Source organism: Vanacampus margaritifer, chromosome 1 (genome assembly GCF_051991255.1).
Source record: "Vanacampus margaritifer isolate UIUO_Vmar chromosome 1, RoL_Vmar_1.0, whole genome shotgun sequence".
NCBI lineage: Eukaryota > Metazoa > Chordata > Actinopteri > Syngnathiformes > Syngnathidae > Vanacampus > Vanacampus margaritifer.
The window spans coordinates 11,155,990-11,175,905 of NC_135432.1; the positions used below are offsets into that span (position 1 = coordinate 11,155,990).

The 19,916-nt window shown below is 40.2% G+C and overlaps 1 protein-coding gene across 6 annotated transcripts in view; it reads left to right on the plus strand.

Moving 5' to 3' along the window:
* mical1 (microtubule associated monooxygenase, calponin and LIM domain containing 1) overlaps positions 1 to 18,494 on the plus strand; it is a 28,945-nt gene extending 10,451 nt beyond the window's left edge. For 3 of the 6 annotated variants that reach the window (XM_077572089.1, XM_077572080.1, XM_077572098.1), the window contains 18 exons: positions 562 to 662; positions 776 to 1,033; positions 3,284 to 3,399; positions 3,633 to 3,759; positions 5,169 to 5,247; positions 5,361 to 5,508; positions 5,580 to 5,770; positions 9,618 to 9,730; positions 9,929 to 9,994; positions 11,536 to 11,764; positions 12,704 to 12,768; positions 13,634 to 14,351; positions 15,188 to 15,303; positions 15,376 to 15,489; positions 16,268 to 16,361; positions 16,651 to 16,744; positions 17,725 to 17,798; positions 17,896 to 18,494. In XM_077572089.1, coding sequence (XP_077428215.1) covers positions 562 to 662; positions 776 to 1,033; positions 3,284 to 3,399; positions 3,633 to 3,759; positions 5,169 to 5,247; positions 5,361 to 5,508; positions 5,580 to 5,770; positions 9,618 to 9,730; positions 9,929 to 9,994; positions 11,536 to 11,764; positions 12,704 to 12,768; positions 13,634 to 14,351; positions 15,188 to 15,303; positions 15,376 to 15,489; positions 16,268 to 16,361; positions 16,651 to 16,744; positions 17,725 to 17,798; positions 17,896 to 18,089 — 2,897 coding nt within the window. In that variant the 3' untranslated portion in view covers positions 18,090 to 18,494. Of the gene's footprint in view, positions 1 to 561; positions 663 to 775; positions 1,034 to 3,283; positions 3,400 to 3,632; positions 3,760 to 5,168; positions 5,248 to 5,360; positions 5,509 to 5,579; positions 5,771 to 9,617; positions 9,731 to 9,928; positions 9,995 to 11,535; positions 11,765 to 12,703; positions 12,769 to 13,633; positions 14,352 to 15,187; positions 15,304 to 15,375; positions 15,490 to 16,267; positions 16,362 to 16,650; positions 16,745 to 17,724; positions 17,799 to 17,895 lie in introns of those variants that run through there. The other 3 variants (XR_013294935.1, XR_013294936.1, XM_077572115.1) reach the window with 3 other exon arrangements.
* Positions 18,495 to 19,916: the final 1,422 nt, after the last annotated feature.

Consider the following 19,916-nt stretch of genomic DNA (forward strand, 5'->3'; position numbering starts at 1 on the left):
CGATGTGCTGTTTACAATGAAAAATGATGCTGTTTTTGAGGGTCAAACCCTGGGCAGAAACTTTGCACACGCATATGAAATGCAATAAACACAATTGCTCACTGATTTAAAAACTTAGTATTTATTGAACTAGCAAAACTCAACTTGAAATGTACTTTTTATGAACTCAACTTTAAATATACAGTAACTTAAAAGAACAACAAGAAAATAAATAAGTGAAATAATGTGTTGTAATGATTACAAAAAACAACAACAATACAATTGTTATTACTGCTATACATGCCTTGGCCTGTTGGGGGCAGTGTGATGCATGTAAAAACAGCGTTGTTGATAGAGGCTGCGTCCAAATGCATAGCATCCTATTTAGGGGTCACGCCATTTTGTAGTGGCGTCCGAATGTCCAGGGATCGAAAATGTAGGCCACTCAAAATTACCCACAATGCACTATGAAAAGTACTGAACATTGATGTTCACTCGACCGGGTTGATATAGACCACAATGCATTGCAAGTATGGAAAAAAAACATGGTGGTTTTCCTCACTCTGTCACTAACTGTCTCAGGTATAGATTTGGAGAACATCGTGTATTACAAAGACGACACCCACTACTTTGTCATGACTGCCAAAAAGACGAGCTTACTGAAGAAGGGTGTCATCAAGCAGGTGCGAACAACACGAGTGTCACAAAGAGGAACCCGGGACGGTTCCGGACGCCAGCCGGCAGCACAAACGCGAGTTATGGCCGACATCCTTCACCTTGTCATCCTGTCGTCTAGGACTTGAACGAAGCGGAGAATTTGCTGGCGCCGGCCAACATCGATCAAGAGGCCCTGCGCCGCTACGCTCGCGACGCCGCCTACTTCTCCACGGGGGGCCGACTGCCCGAGCTGCAGTTCGCTCACAACCACGCCCGCCAGCCGGACGTGGCCGTCTTCGACTTCACGTGCATGCAGCGGGCCGAGAACGCCTCGCTGGTCAGGGAGCGCAGAGGCAACAAGCTGTTGATGGCTCTCGTTGGAGATTGCCTGGTGGAGGTGCGTGCGCTTTTGTGTGTCACAGTCCTCTCTTTCCCTTTCATCATTCCCACGCTTACTCTTCTTAACATTGACATTATTGTCATTGAACAGCAAATGACAGCTTGGACAACATTTTCTGGCCTATATTAAAATTCACAGTTGACACTTGGCTTGTGTCCTTTCGCTTGCATTGTACTACACTGATGCTTCGATTTACAAGGGACTCAGCTTACAGGTTTTTCGAGATAGGAACCGTCATGCGGACAATTGTTTGCTTTGATTTGCCAGCAAAAATGTGAGATGCGAGCGCTTAATGGTAGCAGTGAGCTCAACTCGGCTCAAACAAAAGACAAACTTAAAGCTAGTTGAAGTGTAGTCAAACATCAGAGAATTCATGACACTGTGCGTTTCAAACAATCACGTCTTCCTAAAAGAAGGCGCCACTAGTTTTGAGCTAAAGATACTTTGCATCTTTGTTGCAGTGCTTTAAAGCAACACTAAGGAACTTTTGTTTTGTTTATGTTGATTATGGCGGCACCATATGGACAAAAGCAGTAATGTTATGCCTAAAATAAGACCACATTTCCCATGAGGACAAGTACATTGTGTCATTTTTTAGCTCAAATTGACTTCCGTCTTTGTAATGAATGGAGAAAGGAGGAAGTGATGTATGCCATACAGCAGTAAGCACATTTGTAGTTTTTTGTGTGGCAGTTTTCCTACCATCCCCCTCAAAGACCTCCTCAGTACATGTAATAGTACTTGTAGTATTAGTAACTTTACTACAAGTACTACTACATGTACTACAAGTAATAGTAGTACTACTACATGTAGTACAGGTAGTAATAGTAGTACTACTACATGTAGTACAGGTAGTAGTAGTAGTAGTACTACATGTAGTACAGGTAGCAGTAGTCGTACTACTACATAGTACTATGTATGTAATACATACTTGTAGTAGTAGTACATCTAATAGTACTTGTAGAATTAGTAACTTTGCTAGTAGTAGTAGTCGTACTTGTAGATCTTGTAGTCGTAGTAATATCATCACTTGTACAGGGATGTGATTTTTCCGCTAATTCGCGGAATTCCGCTTTTTTTACCCCCCCCCCCAAAAAAAAAAATTCAGATTTATTATTTTTTTTTTGTGTATGCACATGACTCCGACAGATAACATCTTCTGCTATAACAAAGACATTTGTGGTATGCTCTAATATGAGTTACTTTTCATTTGGTCATGATACAATTATTTGTTCATGAAATTTGAACTCTTCAACATTATTTATGTGTTAACTTAGTAATCACATTAGTTAGATATGATGATATTCTCAGTGATAGTTTTTAAAAGCAAAGGCAGTCCAATGTTTTTGAATGTGACTGATTTTGAGTTGACTAAAACTGCCATTTTATATGGGATAGTTCAATATACATTGAAAATTTATGCTGTTGTTTTGTCTATTTCTTTGTCATGTGAGTGCATTGAAAGTACTTAAAAACACGGAAAACCCATGAGCTCCCTGGACCTAGCTGGGTGCCAGCGGCCCCCAGACCCCCGGCTAAATTTTCAGATAATTTCACTTTGGTCAAATCACATCCCTGCTTGTAGCGTGTTCAATAAATTCAAAATCCAAATATCAAGAAGCATCTTTGAAGGAAAAAGTTCCTGATTATGAGTGGCAAAAATGTCCGTCCATCCATCATCAGAAGCTCCAAAATGAAATCCCAGAGTGGAGTATCTGTGGCACATTTTAGTTTGTGTCAATTGCAAAATGTTTACATGAGCGGAAGAGATCTGCTCTGTTTGTCACCTCTCGCTTTGCCTTCTGTGCCCGCTCGTCGTGTTCGCCACAAGAACCGCCGCCACGATGACGCCCAGCAGTGCCGCTTTGCACACGCACTTTTTTGCAGAAGCAAAATCCGCAACTGCAAATTGTCTCCATTTGACAAATCTGTTTGCACCTCTTCTTGACGAACTGCCAAAATGGATGGCAATTTTGCTCTTTTGGCAGCAGGCATAGTACATTTTGTGTCAGCTTTTGCACATGCAAATCAGGTGCCAAATAGTCGCTGGTATTTGTGCACATGACTTGCTTTCTGTGTCTCCGTCAGTCTTGTGATTGACAGGTAATCAATCGTTCCAGAGCGTACCTCGCCTCTTAACCTCAGTCGAATGGTATCAACTCCCAAAAAGGAGAAGAAACTGAATAGAAGTTGGCGTGTTTTGATGTGTCACGAGTTGCAACAGCTTATTTGCGTTGTCCTCGGCAGCCCTTCTGGCCTCTGGGGACGGGCATCGCTCGGGGATTTCTGGCGGCTTTCGACACGGCGTGGATGGTGAGGAGTTGGGGCGCCGGGACGCCTCCTCTCAAGGTCCTCGCCGAGCGGTGAGTGGGAACGCAAACTGCATCAAATGGTCCGAGAGAAAATCAACTTTTCAACTTTTATTTATTTTAATTGCAGGGTAAAAATGCTATTTTAAAAATTTTCTTTTTTCATGATAAAAGCTGATTCCTTTGACTCAACATCAAGACTTCTTTTATGCACCATACAAAGTGTTGCATCATCCCAAATGCATTCATTTCCTTGCCATCTGCTTCTCCTTCTCGGACCCGTGTAGGGAGAGCATCTACCAGGCTCTGTCCCAGACCACACCAGAGAACACCAGCAAAAACTACGCCGCCTACAGCATCGACCCCAAAACGCGCTATGTCAGAATCAACCTCGCCTCCATCCACACCAACCAGGTCAGCCGCCGCATCACAACTTTTTTTCTTTCTTTTTTTTGCCTCATTCAGTTTGTCATCACTTTAAATGTTGACGTTTACAGTACACATATATTAGACATGAGATGATTTTGATATTGGAACCACACTCTCTAAAAAAATTAAGAGCCTAAAAAAAATCACTAGCTTTTTTCAGTAATTTTACTAGTTTTCGTTTTCTGCAACAACTAAATGCTGTAAATAGAAGATTTCCAAAGTGGGGTAAAAATACCACCAGTGGTATGTGAAAGAATAGCTGGCCAAGTGTATGTACAATTGTTATTTACTTTTATATGCAATATATTGTAAATGAATCAATCTTCAGTGTGTTTTTTTTCTATACTGTGTTTGATCCATGGTGGTAAGTACTGCTCAAAAGTTGTGTTCTGAATTTGGGAGTAATGTTGTTAATCGTTTAGGCAATAAAAGAACTCAAGACGTGCCTGCCAATAAAGAGTAAAATCTGAGAATTGTTTGCTTTATTATTATTATTATTTAATTAAAATGCCAAAAACATGTAAATCTGGTATAAATTGGAGAATCTGTGGAAATGTTGTTTTGAAAGTTTTGGATGGGTTAGTAAGTATAATGAAATTGTGCCTAAATTTTGTTTTTGCTTGAATTAATTTAGCTTTCTTTGAATGTTTGGAATTTCACTGGGCCTTGAAGGTTCTCTTACTGGGATTGTGCTTTCTCTTCCTTTTTGTAAATACAAGTAATATGTAAATAAGAAATTTATTAATTATGCACATTTATAGATGAGGCTTGTTATTTGGATTCATTTAGTATTGTATACCAAAAAACTATTACTGTATTAATAAGTCATAAGTTAAAAAATGTAAAGTATGCCAGAGGATGTTAACTCATTCACTGCTATTGACGGCTATAGACGTCAAAAATTCGAACTATTTCTATTAGTTATCCACTTTTGCTAACAAGAGTATGAAAATCTAGAGAAAAAAATTATTGTAAATTTAGAACAGATATAAAATGTGTGATTAATTAGTGGTTAGTTAAAGTCAGTTGAAGTCATGTGATTAATTACAATTTGAAAAATGTATCGCCTGACGGGCTTAATTTAAAAAAAAAAAATCAAATAAGGGGGGTTTCATCATATTTAATCACATGATAATTTTATATCTGTTATTAATGTACAATAAAAAAATTGGTTTTCATAAAAACTGAAATGAAAAATGGTTAAACTAATAGAAGTAGTTCACATGAATTTTTAACGTCTATAGTCGTCAATGGCAGTGAATGAGTTAACTTTCTTTCTGCTATTATTACCTTTAAAAGCGGTCATCACCAACTAATAATCTTATGTTTAATGACCACTTTCTCTGATATTGAATTAGGGATGCCTTTACTAATCCACTTGTCACTCTTTGTAGGTGCAACATCTTTACATTGTTGATAAATCCAATCCATCCAGCAAGAAACTGAATAACAGACACTCTTACTCGCGCCAAGGTAGGCATGTCAGCCACCTTTGTTTTTTCTTTTCTTTTCTTTTTTTTTAAAAGAGGTTTTATTTTAAAGAAGCAATAGAAACACACGAAGGTGGCATCCTGACTGTCTTTTAGATTCCTCCAGTGGATTTGAGGAGTTGCTGAAATGGTGCCAGAAACACACTGCAGGTTACAGCCATGTGGATGTGAAAGATTTCACCGCTTCGTGGAGGTCCGGGCTGGCTCTGTGCGCTTTAATCCACCACTTCCGCCCTCAGCTCATGTGAGTCGACAAACCGCCGGCCGACGCTAATGGAGCGGAGTCGATATTGATCTTGTTTACTGCATCCGCAGTGACATGATCTCCTTGAAAGCGTCCGATTGCATCCGCAATCACCAAGTGGCCTTCAGCATTTTGGAGAAGGAGCTCGGAATCCCGCCAGTCATGTCGGCCGCCGACTTCGCTAATGGAGGCCAGATCGACAGACTGTCCATGGTCCTCTACTTAACGGAGATCAAAAACGCCTTCACTGGGCTCACGCCAGGTAAACTAATATGGATTCAAAGATAAAAAAAAATATTTGGTTGCAAATGTGCACTTTGGACAACACAATTCAGTGCAAATTGTTTTTTTCTCATCAGGTTAAAAACGTAAACAGAGGAGTCAAATATTTATTCAATATACGGCTCTGGAAACAAATGCAAAATGTGCATTGTCTGTGTTTATTTGAGCAAAATTTACATTTTTGTTTTATTCTATGAACTACTGATAACATATCCAAATTTCAATTTAGAGCTTTTTGGTTTCCTTTTTCTGAAGAGTTTTAAAAATGGTCAAAATCAAGGGTTTCTTTGCGGTCCCCCCTTCCCCACGATTTGTTTGTCGAAAGTATTCAAGCTTTTAAAGCACTTTGTTTTTCAAGTGATGTACTACACATTGTTGAAATGTGGAAAAAACGCAGCATGCTATTGTTGTGTTTTCCCGTGTTCATTGGGAACTTTTGTTGTTGTTAGGAGGCGATTTTGTAAATCAAATGTGCTTGGTAGGAACTACTTTTTCTTTCGCTTTAGTATGTAATTCATAAGTCAGTCGCTCAGTCTCAGTATGTAGACACAAGGCCAGAGCTGCCATAAACTGAGTCATATGTGGAGCTGCAGACAGCCAAGATGCGCTTTGTGTGGGAAAACGGTAACGAGTTGTGGCAACACAACAAACCTTCAGCGTGTGAAATCAACCGCAACACAGAGTGTGCACGGTTTTACGATGAGTCAAGCGGAAGAGGAGAGAACACTGTTGTTCTTGATTGCTGCAGGAGGGTTAGGATGAAAATGAGCAACATTAAACAGGACTGTCTTAAGAACTAGGCCTGTCATTAGCGAATCTTTTTTGAATCGATTATCGCATCGATAAATACAGGTAAATTAAGAAATAAATAGATAACGTGATTTGCTTTACTGTTAAATTAATATTTGAAAATATAGGTCATGGGTCAAAAACCTTTTTGAATGTGAAAGCTACTTCTTGGCTACAGATAATGTAACAGAAATAACAAATGAGCTTAAATTATTTGGGAGGTCTAAATCATTTCATGGTTGCGCACGCTGGCTTGTCTCAACTGTAGTAGCACTAAAATCTCAAGTTTGAAGATGTTGTTTCCAAATTGACACTAATGCAAGTGTGATGGTTTGGAAAAATAATCATAAGTTCGAATACGCTCACTAGTAAGTAAGTATTTTTTTTTTGCCTCTGAATAGAGAAATAAAAAAATTCAGAGCTTCTCACTGGTGAGCTATTTTTAGAATATACCCGGGGGTTACTCGTGGTCCTCGGGGGCAAGCACATTGGTGACCCCTGATGTAGGAATTGACAAACTTTCTATCAATGTTAGTTTATTCAACTGCGTTTTTCCAGCATGATTTTGAGTCACCTACGATTATAAAACAAAGTGGGACACAATATACTTTCAATGTTAAATACAATACTTTGTCTTGTGTTCTTTATGAAGCTTGTTAGATATTATTAACATTTAAATTCTTTATTTTCATATATTAACCATCGTTATACATTATTAACATCTTAATTCTTTATATTAACCATGTTGAAAGGTTTTATAGACGTGTAAAGCAAGTAGTGTTGAACTCAGTATAATTTGACCTTAAGCTGGGACATATTATTTGGTCTAGAAGTTCCTTCTCTGTGGGAAAACACATTTGGTCCTTGAGAACAGAATCTGTTTCGAACACGCACCCCTGACTCTGTTTTCGCCATCGCTCACGGAAAAGTACCAAGAGAGCATGTTTTGTCTACAAATGAAAGAGAGGCGGTCGGTTTTAACTATAAGAAGCCATTTTACACGCGGAAGAGACACATTCGGCACTCTGAAATTCCACCTGTTATGTGATGTTTGGAGCATGTCACGATGTCCAGAGATCTCTGTTAGATTAAAATCATTTTTGCAAAGGTGTTTTTTCTTACATTAAATCTGGCTTCAAGTTTTGGAACACGCAAAGAGGACAAATAATTTTATTCCTCTTTCAAGCTGTAATTTGATATTCACTCCTTTTATTTTATTTATTTATTTTGATTGACCAGACATGTTGGATGTGTTTGCACAAACCAGCATCACCCATAGCAGCTTGAATTTCATGGAAAAGGAAATGGGCCGTTTCGAGCACCACTAAGGCGCATTTCTCTTGTACTTAAGCCTTATTTTTGTCTCGAACAAAGCAATCAAAAATGCAGAAAGTGAATGTTTCCGTTAAATAAATCATGCTGCTTGAGCTGGCCAACATTTGTGAAGCCGGCAGTTGGGGACTGCAACGTTCCTCTTACGCAACTCGCTCGCTAACACACTCATCAAAGGCTCAGGCGCTTCCGTCCTCCCACTGAAATGTGCGTCGTCGGGACACTAGCTCTTTAAGAGCTGATTACCCACAATTCATTGAGCTCTAAGTGCCGTCCTCAGCTGCTGCTGCTTCTCCTCTCCTCGGCATTTGCCGTGGAGCTCTTCCGTCAGGCTCTGATGGGATGAGAGCCTGTCTGTGCTGGACCAGGATTTTTTTCCCCCAGTCCCCTGAGGATGAATTTTGACAAGAGAGAGAGTGTGTTTGAATTGTTCCAGCTGTGACTGAGGCCAAACGGGCGCGCTGCTCGCCGTCCCTTCGTGATGCTCCGCTCTGGATCGGCTGATCGGGCAGCGGGCAGGCGTCGTTTGCTGGGAATCCTCGGCGGAAGAGTTTGGATGTGAAGTGGTCCCGTCAGTGGACCAGTCGGCCGTTTGTGACATCATGACAAGAGCGTTCATTGCCAGCCGAACGTTTAGTGCCGTACTTGTGCGTAGAACCGTTCATATTAGTGCTGTACTGATGAGCTGAGAAAGTGATTGTTAGTATTTGTATTTTATTAGTGTTAGTATATGTATATTGATTATTATGAATCAGTCTAATTTGATTTAACCGTTAATTGAATATTTTAAAAAGGGGATATTCACTCATTTGCTCCCAAAAACTTATAAATACGTTCTATTTTAAATATTACCATGCTCCCAAAGACGTATTTATACATTTTTAGGTTTTGTTTTATCCTAAAGCATACAGAAGACTTTGATGCAGCCTCTGAACTGAAGAGAATGGTTGAAGCAATGGTAGTTATTACAAAAACGGCCAGCAGGTGGCAGCAGTGCAAAAGAGATCAACCAGGGCGATGTTGAAAAAAGCTCATTTACCCACAGTTCTAAACCGATTTGTGAATGATGATGAAACTTACCTATATTCTAATGGTAATTGCTGCAAAACAGAAACGGATAGAAATATACTTTTTTTCCCCTGATGACAGAAGAGACTTTAATCTTTCTTTTGGTAGGTTCCATGTTTTTATAGCAATAGAACACAATGTGGGCCTTGCAAAATCCAGTAAACCAGCTCGGAGCGAAGGGGGTTGCTTCAGTGAAAATGGCTGGAAATGAATCCGTTAAGAAAGGTGCGATTTTGTGGCATTTATTTTAAAGCGGTGCTTTGAGGTACAATTGACCTTTTTTATTTTAATTTTATTTTTTTGTGAAGCTTGATAATTAGCATTTTGTCATAGTGAAGAAAAACTTTGAGAGATTTTATGCCCCTCCCAGTTGAAGTTCACTTGTACTGGAGAAAGAAAGGGCCTGCTAGCTTAACACGAAGCAACACGCAAGCACGTTAACAAAGCAAAGGATTGAAAACATGTAGAGAGACAAAATAACAGCAGGCACGTCATATATTCATGATCCTCTGCGTAGAAGGGCTCATTTTATTGGCGTACTTAGTGAGCAGGCCAACATTTGAAGGTGTTGTGAAACGATAAAGTGGAGGCAGCGCTTGCCTAACGTGTTTGTTCCTCTTTTTCTTTCTGCCTTTCAGCTCCCGAGCCCAAAGGCTTCTTGACTTTGTCCAAGCCTCTGACTCTCTCCCAGACGCAATCTGCCGTCTTTTTCCTCAGCAAGCTGAAGCACAACTCCCTGCAAAGACGCAAGGTACACACACACACACACACACACACACACACACACACACACACACACACACTGCCTGCATGAAGTCGGAGACGAAGCGTGTTGTCTGTCTCGAGTCTCGACCTTCAGTGCGACTTTTTGAACTGCTTGTGACTCGTCTGAAAGCGGAGACATTTCAGCGTTAGTCATGAAAATAACGATAGCGGATTTCATCCACAGGAGAAACTGGCAGCTGAGAAGGAGCAAACAAGAGAAATCGAGACAAGGATGGGAGAGGACGACTGTGTAAGCTTTTATTCATTCACCATGTTTTTTGCCAGCTTCCTAAACTAAAACCGCAAATACAAACAAAATCATCTTTTCACATTTTACTGCTTAAATTCTGGTCATGACCTTACTGGCAAAAGTAACAGACAAGTGTTATTTTCCTTTTTTTAATATATATATTTTTGGTTACAATTACAAGAATTGTTTTATTTGCCATAATTTTTCCTTCTGTTCAAAAATGGTTATCCATCATCAAATGAAAATTATCAAAATGCAGGGACAATTAAATACAATGGGCGGATATCCCAAAAAGAAGATGTTAGATGGGCGACACACACACATCATTCTTCCCTGTTTACTCTTTTTGTGTGAATATTTTCATTTTTATTTTTTGGGTGACCTCAAAATGTCACAGTAAGAGCTTGGCGGGTTTGTTGCAGACTGTAATTTGTTTGCAATTGTTGATTGTGCAGCAGGCCTTCAGACCAATGCAGTGATCCAATAGACCAATCGGCCGGGCAGATTATCTGTGCCAATATTCGTCATTTTGACGCACATCAGCAACTCCCTTTATTTTTATGCATTTATTTAATTATTTATTTTGTCTGGCTTAATTCATGGGTTATTACAGCAGAGCCAAATGCCTGAAATCCCTGCATGTTTTTGTTTGAATTTAACAGAAAGATAAGCAGAAGAAAGATGAACATTTCAGTTGTATTGAAGTTTTGGAAAGTTTGATTTACTGTAGAGAACTGTTGGGAGTTAATTTCCATTGATTTATGCATTCCAAAGAACTGTTTTTTTGTTTTGTTTTTACCTGTACAAATGGCAATGAATTGTTACTGGTGTCTGCAGAGAAATGTCACTTGTTAACAACATTCGTAACTTGTTACCTGTTTCCCGGACGAGTTAAACAGGGATGTGATTTTTCCGCTAATTCGCGGAATTCCGCTCTTTTTATCTCCAAAAATAAAAAATTAAAATTTCCGTTTTTTTTTGTTTTTTTTTTGTTTTTTTTAGTAGTTCATTGTGTATGCACATGACTCCGACAGATAACATCTTCTGCTATAACAAAGACATTTGTGGTATGCTCTAATATGAGTTACTTTTCATTTGGTCATGATACAATTATTTGTTCATGAAATTTGAACTCTTCAACATTATTTATGTGTTAACTTAGTAATCACATTAGTTAGATATGATGATATTCTCAGTGATAGTTTTTAAAAGCAAAGGCAGTCCAATGTTTTTGAATGTGACTGATTTTGAGTTGACTAAAACTGCCATTTTATATGGGATAGTTCAATATACATTGAAAATGTATGCTGTTGTTTTGTCTATTTCTTTGTCATGTGAGTGCATTGAAAGTACTTAAAAACACGGAAAACCCATGAGCTCCGGGGGGCTCTAGCTGGATGCCAGCGGCCCCCAGACCCCCGGCTAAATTTTCAGATAATTTCACTTTGGTCAAATCACATCCCTGGTTAAAATGTAGGTTTTTTTTTTCTGTTGCTGCCGAACTTCCCATCCGCATTCTGATCCCCGTCTCCACATCTCAGGTGGTGCCCCTGACCCCCCCTGAGCCCAGTCCTACCCCAGCACTCGTCGATCCCGAGCCAGCTTGCGCGTCGCAGGCCAACAGCGAGGCCTGCTACTTCTGCGACGGTCGAGTCTACGTGCTGGAGCGCATCAGCGCCGAGGGCAAGTTCTTCCATCGCGGCTGCTTCACGTGCCACCGCTGCGGCGTCACGCTGCGACTCGGAGACTACGCCTTCCATCAGGACACAGGTGACCTGTCCAAATACTTGTTGTACGCATTTGGATGACATGCACGCTGGTTGCTGCCTGTTCAAAATGGTAGCATTTTGTTGTCTCAACAACAAAAGATGCAATTTTGCGAGGAAATATATGGGATGTGTAATTGGAAGACGGTGACGATACACGCCAGTGTCGGAAAGGAGTAAAGATGGAAGATTTAACTGTTGTGAGAACAAACCTAGTCAGTCAGAGTAACACCCCTGTTGTACCCACAATAGGGGGATTTTTTTTTTAATTATAAGGACCATGTTTAAAAAAGAAAGAAGGCATTTTTACCTCTCCCATACAGTTTAAATGCAATGTATTAAATTAAAACGCATCATTTGAGCAGCCAAAAATTGCAAGCTTTTCCATCATGTGGATTTTGAGGACTTTTGCCGCAATGACATTAACCAGTTGGGTGGCAGTGAACAGGAAGTTGCAACCATATGTGAAACGCATCAAATTATAGTTCATTGTTTTCTTAAATAAACACTTCAAACGTCAATATTGTTTATTGCTTAAATATTGCTACTGTTGTTTTTATTCTGCATATGACAAATAATTAGACATGGTCATTTTAAATCTAAAAAAAAAAAAGCAACTCACTAAAAATGGGAATTTGAAAGAAATAAAGGATAACAAAAGCACCAAAATGCAAACTCCGGAGGGAAGTTGTGAATTTATGCAAAAAAGGGTTCAAGCTTGAATACAACCTCCTCCCATATTGTTTACTTGCGAGACAAAAAAAAAAGCTTCAAAGCTTTACTTGTGCCATCTTCTTGTTTCACTCGTCAGTTGCTGATTGTCGATTGCTCAACTGAAAATAAATAATTTAAGGAAACAGAATAGAAACATCCCTGCTTTTTTGTTTTTTTTAGAAAAAAGACTGTATATGATTTTATTTCTTACTTGATATCGATCCCTCAGGGAGATTTTACTGCGAGCTTCACGCCGAAGAGCTGGAAGACGCCGCTGGAATATCGTCTTGTAAGGTGGGTGACGCAACTCAGCACGTGCAAATGCATGTGTGGTTCTTCACTTGTCTGCTTGTCTTCTAACCCAAACAGTCACTTAACAAACGAGTCATTTTGTTGTGCTTTTGCTTAAAGACCAAAAACTCAGATTCCACAATACAGTATATCAATCAGTCACAAATTCTTGACACGCACAAGCACTTTATGGTGACAGTGAACTCAACACACTTTACTAGAAGAGGCTTTAAGCTGTTTAATGTCACTCCAGTTAAGGTGTACTGGAAAACTCAACATAAAACAAACAGTCACACATTATTAATTTCAATTATTTATCTTTTTTTTATCTAATTTAAATGATCACATACTGAACAACCAAAACGTGCCCGAGACCAGATAGCGTAATGCTAATGCTAATGAGCTTGTATTTTGCAGTGCTTTCTCTTTAATCTTCAAGCAACAGATTTAACACAAATGATTCAGCAAAAAACATGTAGACCAGGCTGTTTTAAAAATAGGTTACCGGTAATAGGACATTGTTATTTTCCAGGAATGTTGTCAGTAATCATTTTAAATATAAATATTGGGAGAGATTTATAAAAAATGTTGCACATTGATATTTGTTTCCTAATTATTGTAAGGAATGATGACAACAGAAGCATATAATGAGAATATTCTTCAAGGTAGTATTGAGTTATTTCAGAAGCGTGTATGAAACTGGTAGCCTTCACATTGATCAGTAGCCAAAAAAAGTAACTCTCACAAGTTGGTGACCCCTGTTGAGTTGCATCTCTTCTTTTCTTCAACCTTTTGCCACTTAAACTGTCTTGATTTTGTTATTGTGAACAGTCGGGCTACATCTTTTCCATGCCTTTTGTCCTCCTAGGACAGCAAAAGAAATGAAGAGAACGTCATTTCCAGCGAGGGTTACTCGCCATCCCCATCAGACGAGGACGAGCACCCATCAGACCGCCTTGCTCCAAAATCGCCACCTTCCGTCAGACAAGCCAACCCTGAAGAAGAACCTCCCTCCGACAGCGACCGGCGCGTGGACGTCGTCGAGCTGACGGACAAACGGCCCCCTGCCCCCAAGCCCCGTCACTCCCGGCAAACAGTTCCCGACCCCAATCCTCCAGTGGCGAAGCCTCGCACCGTCTGTGTTTTAATCCACTCAGGTCCGAAAAACAATCCGCCGCCGGAAACCGCGCGAAAGATAGCCGAGATTGCGTCCGATTCGCGACCCAAGCAATCGCTACGCAAACTCAAGTTGAGTGACGAGGAGAAAAACCAGCTGGTCGACCTCCTGACCTACACCGCCGATTCGGACTCCGAGACCCTCGGCGGGTCTTCGTCCTGCTCCTCGTCCTCGGCGACTGCGCGAGGCGCGAGTCCTCCCAAGGCGGAGGACGGCCAGGAAGAGGAAGGCTACTGGAGCGTCAGCACGGCCGGTCACGTTCGCGAAAAGAGGAACAGGCGATGCTTCCGGAGGAAAGAGACGCCCGCTGGACAGCCCAAAATCCGATCCAAGTTCTCACCCTGGAATCTTTCCTCGCCCCGCATCGAAAGAGATCCGCGGCTCAGCGTTCATCAGCCCGGGAAAGTGGGTGAGTAAAAAGTCGTCATCTAGGCTTGCAAGCACGATCGTTATGAGTTTTTTATTTTTGCAGTAATTTTTTTCTTGATGGGTTTTGCTTTCATTTCATTGCTGACGGTACTGACAATACGATGTAGACGAATCTTTGAGTCACACGGAGATTTGTCTTAAGAGAAGGCCACGGGAACATTAATAACCATATTTTTAGCGAGGAAATGTACATGTAGAGCTTCTTCCAGACTTATTAGTACAACTGTACACCAAACAAAGTAATAATGTGAAAATGCAGCAGAAAACTCAATGTATTCTAGTTAGACAGCCTTAGTGAGTGGCAACGCAAGATGGCCGCCGGTGGCTTCACGTGTCCTAGCTATGACGAGTAGGCCAAATTGTTAGTCCATCAGGCCAACCTGAGCTCGTGACAGCCAACCTGACACTCATTGGCTGACTCCCAAAATCGAAACGTTCTACACACTGTAAAAAGTAAAGCCTATAGCACCCCCTACTGGTCAGGGGTCAAATTGATTCAGAGGATTTGCTGAATCGATATTGGATTGATTCAGCAGTATTTTTAGCCACCCCTGGTTCAGCAGTCAGATTTTGTTTTTAAATTATTTTAAACAGTTTCTCTACTTGAGTATTTTTCTGACGACTTTTTACTTTTAGTATCTACATTTGAAAACGGCTAGCGGATGGCATGAGTTGTGGTTTGGCTCTCGTCCAGTGTGAAGCCAAAGCAGAGTTGTTGGTTTGTTTAAGGCAAACTGATGAGCACTGGCTCAGTGTGAACGTTGTACTGGAAACTGTTAGTAGTCAAACTTGTTTTTGCGTCTTATTCCCGCACAGAAACCACCTTCAGGCACGTTCACAGCGCCTCCGTGGATGAAGGCGTCGACGGGGACGAGGACGAGGACGACGACGAGATGCTAGACGAGATCGACGTCCACCTATCGGACGAGAAGGCAAGGAAGACTTAGATTCGAACGGTCACGTTTGATGCAGCGACGCGCTCGCTCACAGTTATGATGTAACAGTTTCAGACGCTCACGGCCGACCCGGCGGAGGCGGAGAAGTTGGAAATGATGAAGATGAGGACACTGGAGCGGCGAGCCAAGATGAGCGAGTTGCAGCGGCTCCGACAAGCACAAGTGAGTGTGACGTCCTCCTGTCGTAGTACATTTGCATATAATATGTTATAAGTGTTTGGTTTTGAGTTTTAACTCATTTAAACTTGGACTCGGAATTTATTGCCACCAACCAAAATTATGTTTAAGTGTGTTTATCAACAGGTAGGCGTGCATCAGGTCTCGCTTGGCTTGTATGTGAAATTCAAGTTGAAACTGTGATGACAAACAGATGCCAGTAGATGGTGGTGTTGCATCACTTTTGACTTGATCGGCACAGCTTTTCTTTGTTATACGGATAAATAAGTGATTACTTTGCCAATCGAAAGCAGTCTGTCTTGATGATGTTTTGTAGTGTAAGGTCACAAAAGCAAAATGAGTGTGTTAAAGTCACAGTTCTCTACTCTTTGGTCAGAAACTGATGTTTTGCGGGAAATCAGCCCGTGTTGGATTTGATAACTCAAGGGAGGAATAAGTTAGAATAAAACTTTTTGGAAATGAGAGGGAGCCTCCTCGTCTTTTAGTTTGTTGATGCTTTTCCTGTTACGGAACACAATATTGCGTGCGTCTTGAAAGATCAGTCAAAATGTCGTAAGAGAGCCGGCAGTCATGACTCAAAAGATTTATTTATTTTTCACTTTTAATGTGCAATGCATTTTAATGGAATTATTTTCCTTTATTGTTGAAACTTAATGTTACAATAATATGAAATATGTTTTTGATAACCACTACTGTTACTTAAAATGTGTTTTAAATTTGTGACGTATTGGCACAGCATCATTTTGTCCTTTTTGTTTGTCAGTCGATCCAGAGACGGCTGGAAGAGATCGATGTGACCTTCCGCGATTTGGAGCAGAAAGGCGTTGCGCTCGAGCAAAGTCTACGAGGAGAAGCTCGTAAGAAGCGTTTTTGTTTTATTTCATCCGTTATTGTTGCGTATGTTTGATTCACTTTATGCTTGCATTTCTTTGCAGTTCAAATAAGTTTACAATGTGTCTAAAATGTGTCTTAATAAGTTTCGCTGTGTTTAAAGCTTGCTTAAGCTATTTTTATTGGATGTTTTTTGAAATTTTTGTACTTGCGTTGTAACTTATGACTTCCTGTCCGCAACCCACAAATGCTTTTAGTGCTTTAGTCCGCTTGTCATGTTTATTCCCCTCATAGAATTGTTTTTCCTGCTTGCAGAGACGGATAGTTCTCCCGACATGATCGAGCAATGGATCCAGCTCGTCCACGAGAAGAACGCTTTGGTCTCCGAAGAGTCCGACCTCATGGTGGCGTAAGTGTGCACCTTTGCACCTGGCTGCTGTACAAGGATTTTTTTTTTTATCTTAACTCATTCACTGCCATAAATTCATAAAATAAAATAAAAATAGGGGCAACAGGCGATTAACATTTTTAATTGTAATTAATAACATGACTTCACTAGTTAACTCACGATTAATCATAAATTTTATATATGTTCTAAATGTACAATAAATCTTGTTAACAAAAGTGGGAAAAAATGTTAAACTAATGGAAATTATTTAAATGAATTTTTGACGTTTATAGCCATCAATGGTAGTGAATGAATTAAAAGAAAACATTATTAAAAATTTGAGGCGTCAGGCGATTAAAATTTTTATCTGTTCTAAATGTACAATAAAAAAATTCTCGATTTTCATACTCTTAACAAAAGTGGGGGAAAAAATTAAATTAATTGAAATAGTTAAAATTATTTTTTGACGTCTACAGCCATCAATGGCAGTGAATGAGTTAATGAGAAAAGCTTTTTCAAAAAGTTTAGTGGCATCCTGGCTTTATTTCCTCCAGACAGGACAAAAGTGGCCTCAATGAGAAAGCGTCTTTTTTGCTCAGCGGGACATAAATCTGACTGTCATCCGCATAGCAGTGAAATGAAATCCCACGATTTCTTAAGATTGGACCCAGAGGCTGCAAATACAATGAGAACAGCAGGGGCCTTAACATTGAACCCTCTGGAACACCATACGAAAGTGAGGCAGAGCAACCAAGCCTACCAAAAATATTTCTGTCTGCCAAATCTGATTTAAGCCACTTATGTCCACCTGGCGTTGCAAACGAGCCAACAAAATACCATGTTGCATGAGCAGCAATTTGCTCAACATGTCAAGTTCCTTCAGATTACTTCAACTACTACAGATTGTCTATTAGCTGGATTATGCCGTGAGTGCTGAGCAATTCCTGCCACGTGCACGTCTGCTTCGTTTAGCACTGATTCCCCGATGTTTGTTGTCCCAGATCGCGACAACTGGAGCTTGAAGACAAACAGAGCATGCTGGAATTGGAGCTGAGGAAATACATGGACTTGAGCGGTACGTACCTTGATCATTTATGCGCATCTGCAAGCCGTCAGAAGGGCACATTATTACTTGTGTAACTCGTCTTTTTTTTTCGTCTTGCCCGCATCAGATAAGACAGCCGAGCAGCAGGCGGAAGAGGAGCGCGTGCTGCAGCAGATGATCGAGGTGGTGGACATGCGCGACTCGCTGGTGTCCTTCCTGGAGGAGAAAAGGCTGAAGGAAATCCAAGAGGAGCGAGAGGTCCTCTCCATCATGGAGGCCAAACGCCATTCCAAGGCGGAGGGGCAGGTTCACTGGCAGTAACAAAAAAAAAAATTACATTTAACAAAAGCACTTTTGGGCACGTTCACACTTGAAACACAAATGCTGCAAAGCCAAAGAAGGTTCTACACTGAGGAGCTGACTGCAGCGGCTTCCAACCACACGAGGGGGAGACATCATCTGATGATGAGGATGACGATGATGATGCACAAACGGCAGATAATCATCACCGGCCCGGCGAGGGACCTGACCTGGATTTGTGTGGTAAACATGCCGTCTCGACAAAGCGGCGCCAGACGACAGCCTTGCAGATGAAGATGAAAGCCTGATGAGTCGGATGGAGGCTCGCAAAAGCTTCACGTCGTCTTTGACTGAAAAACAAGCCACGTGCTTTGTTTGCTACTAATTTGTATAGTCAATAAACGTTATGGAAAAGTGGAACTGAAAGGCTTTTCAGTTATTGCGTCTCTTTTATTCTCAGCACTTCATCACATTGCGATGCCGTTTGGGCTGGTGCAGCCCAAAATGTACAAAGTGGTCGCAATCAAATTAAAAGTATATATTTTTCAGCGTGACGCTGTCCAATAAATTCCACAGTCATTATTTATATTTACTTTATTTACTATATATTTACTCTCAGCTTTGTTCATAGAGCACTTTAAAAAAAAAACTTAAAAAAAGCAACCACAGCTGTAACAAAGTACAGTACATAAGATTGAACAGAAAATAATAAATCCAAAAATATGACATTGTTTTTTTTTGTCCATTTGAGAGTCAGTCTGTAGGTTTTTTTTGTTTAAAGGCAACTCTAGGTTTTTTTTTTTTTTTTTTTTTTAAGCCTCGGTTGACTCCAATCGTTAGCGAGTGCATGGCAAATGATTGACACCTTGTAACTCATGCCTTCTGTCTTCAATAGGTTGATCTGACTCTGCCATGGTGGTTTCTTAAAAATAAAAATGCAGACTCCACCTTGAAGTACGAGAGTTAAAATTGTTTTTTTTTTTTCTACATTTCCATCCTCTCCTTCAGACAAGTACAAAGTGAGAGTACTTTGCCCCTTGTGAGTGTATGGTCTTGTGATCAAGTATTGATTTCCCTCCTCTCTTGCTTCCAATCATTTAACAGAATTAATATTCAAAAAATATATAATTGTCTTGCATTGCACACGTGAAAACAATCTGATGAGCAACTTCTTGCAATCATTTTGCTTTTGCAGCATGTTTGCTTTCATATGTTAAGGATTTGATTGTTCACTTTGAAATCAGAAGTTCATTAAATGTAAACTAATAAAATACATTTAAAAAAAAATCGGGCCTTGATTTTTTTATCTCCATGGATGATACGAATCGGTTTGCTCCCCAAACGCGTGCTTGATGCTCAAGACCAGTCCGGAGTGTGACTCCACCAGGGGGGCAAACTCCAAACATTTTCATAATTCTGTGTTGATTTGTGGGTTCGCCTTTTGCTTCCATAGCTGTTTTTAAAACTAAACCCCCTCATACACAATAGAAAACGTACGTTGTTTTAATTTTGTATTATTTTTGGAACAGCAGCCATGCACATATTGCAAGTGCACGAAACCGCCACTGTTTACATTTGCATTTCAATTCCATTCATTCCACACACCTCTTCTCAGTCCAGCGTCAGATCTTCAACAATTTCAACACAAATTACATTCTCGACTTAAAGAAAAAAAAAATCTACCACCGGATTTTACAATAAAATACTAAAAATGCATTTTTAGCCATAACGTATTACATTTTATGACAAAACTATGATATATGAGTCTGTCATTTTTTACTCTTTTTGTATAACGTTTATAAACTAAAGTTAAACTTGAAACTCATCGTAGGCCTATATATCAAAGTC